This window comes from Cyprinodon variegatus, unplaced genomic scaffold (genome assembly GCF_000732505.1).
Source record: "Cyprinodon variegatus isolate N-32 unplaced genomic scaffold, C_variegatus-1.0 Scaffold1089, whole genome shotgun sequence".
Taxonomy (NCBI): Eukaryota; Metazoa; Chordata; class Actinopteri; order Cyprinodontiformes; family Cyprinodontidae; genus Cyprinodon; species Cyprinodon variegatus.
This window is the reverse complement of record NW_015151542.1, coordinates 187403-189397: the sequence shown is the minus strand read 5'-3', so window position 1 is coordinate 189397 and position 1995 is coordinate 187403. Positions and strand designations below refer to the sequence as shown.

General features: G+C 45.6%; 1 protein-coding gene across 2 annotated transcripts in view; it reads left to right on the top strand.

The window, feature by feature from the left end:
• The first annotated feature begins 1280 nt into the window (after nucleotides 1–1280).
• LOC107101378 overlaps nucleotides 1281–1995 on the top strand; it is a 10408-nt gene continuing 9693 nt past the window's right edge. For both annotated transcript variants that reach the window (XM_015400266.1, XM_015400267.1), the window contains exon 1: nucleotides 1281–1510. In XM_015400266.1, coding sequence (XP_015255752.1) covers nucleotides 1482–1510 — 29 coding nt within the window. In that variant the 5' untranslated portion in view covers nucleotides 1281–1481. The remainder of the gene's footprint in view (nucleotides 1511–1995) is intronic.

Here is a 1995-nt window from a genome sequence, read left to right as displayed (position 1 = left end):
CAACACTGCTAGTCTCTGTAGTTCTGGTCTCTGGATATCTGTAGTGTGAAGTGCTATACAAATATTCTTTGATTGCTTATATTAATTGGTCTCCCTGGTTCTGGTGTCTTTAGTTCTGGTCTCTGGTTCTGGTCTGTATCATTCTGGTCTCTCTTTTTGTGGCCTGCATGGTTCTGGTGTCTGTAGTTCTGGTCTCTTTGGTTCTGGTCTCTTTAGTTCTGGTCTCCGTAGTTTTGGTCTCTGTGGCTGTAGTCCTGGTCTCTTTTGTTCTGGTCTCTGTATTTCTGGACTGCAGAGTTCTGGTCTCTGTAGTCCTGGTTTATGGAGATCTGGTCTGTGTGGTTCTGGTCTTTGTGGATCTGGACTCTTTGGTACTGGTCTCTTTATTTCTAGTCTCTGTGTTCCATGTCTCTATAGTTCTGGTCTTACAGGTCTGTTTTGTGTGGTTCTGGTCTGTGTTATTCTGGTGTGTGTGGTTCTAGGACTTTAGTATTCTGGTCTCTCTGGCTCTTGTTTCTGTGGTTCTGGTCTTTGTGGTTCTGGTCTCTCTGGTTCAGGTCTGTCTCGTTCTGGTCTCTTTTTCTGGCCTGTGTGGTTCCGGTCCCTGTGGTTCTGGTCTGTGTTGTTGTGGTCTGTGTGGTTCTGGTCTGTTTGGTTAATCAGAACCGCAGGAGATCATGACACTCAACATAAGAAACGGTTTTGGGGGTTTTAGTAGTACCAGGATTCTTTCGGTCATTCTGTCAGCACATCTATGAGACTCTCAGAACCTGGAGGACCCAATAAGAAGATCACCTGGAATGACTCCATGCCGTTAGGTCCGGTTATGTGAGCAGGACACATACATGAAATAAATGAAGAGGTTCTGTGATCTGCAGAACCAAAAAACACTGTGGGGTCCAAGGCCTGCAGTCTGAGCTATCACCCTGGGAACACCCCCTCCTCTACTTATAATGACTAACAGATGGAAAGCAGGAAGGGGCAACACTCTGATTCATCAGTACCACAGGAAACTAATTCGAACCTTTCAAATTAAAAGCAACGTGGCTTTACAGAGCCTCTCAGCATCAAAGGTGAATCTGTTTGACTCACTGTGTCACTGCCACGAGCTGGAAGGCATCCTATAGAGACCTCCAATTGGGCTGGCATTAGACCAAAACCCGGAGAACAACTTCTTTATTTACAAGCCTCTGGGTTTTATTCTGAAAGGACAGTCAGGAAAAAGCTGGAATGGCCCATTGAACCAGAGGGTTGAAAAACCGCAGCAGGTTTGAATTTTCTGCTGCAGAAACATCTGCAGGAACAAAGAGAGAAGAGAGAAACTGGAACCCAAGTCAGTCAGTCCGTCAGTCGGTCAGTCTGTTGGTCAGTAAGTCAGTCAGACCATCAGTCAGTAAGTCAGCAAGTTGTTTGGTCGGTCAGAAAGACAGACAATCAGTCATTCAGTTGGTCAGTCAGTCAGTCAGTCAGTCAGCTCACTGATGGAGCCCTCATCTGGTTGCAGCAGAAGGTGAGAATCAATAAGAAGTTTTACCTTGAAAGATCACTGGTTGCTTTGGGATGACAAACATTTGGGGTGAAGCATGTTTGGATGAAGAACATTTGGGAGAGGGGTGGCCTAGTGGTTAGGGCATACAGCTTTGAATCCTGAGGTTCTGAGTTCAAGTCCCACTCCCACAGACTGCCACTCTGGGTCTCTGACCCTAAGTCCTTAGTTACGGTCTATGCAAATGAGCCACGGACACATCTGCAGCATCTATTCTCCATGTAGCATTTCCTCTTGAATCTACCTTTCTACAGTATTTTCTACAGCTTAAACACACATGGAAGGAGAAAATGCAGCTATGGGCAACATGTTTAAAGCATCTCCCTGTTATCCAAGAGTGACAGTAGTTCCTGTGGTTCCTGTTCCTATAGTTCCTGCTGTTATAGTTCCGGTTCCTAGAGTTCATGCTCCTATAGTTCCTGTTCCTATAGTTCCTGCTGTTATAGTTC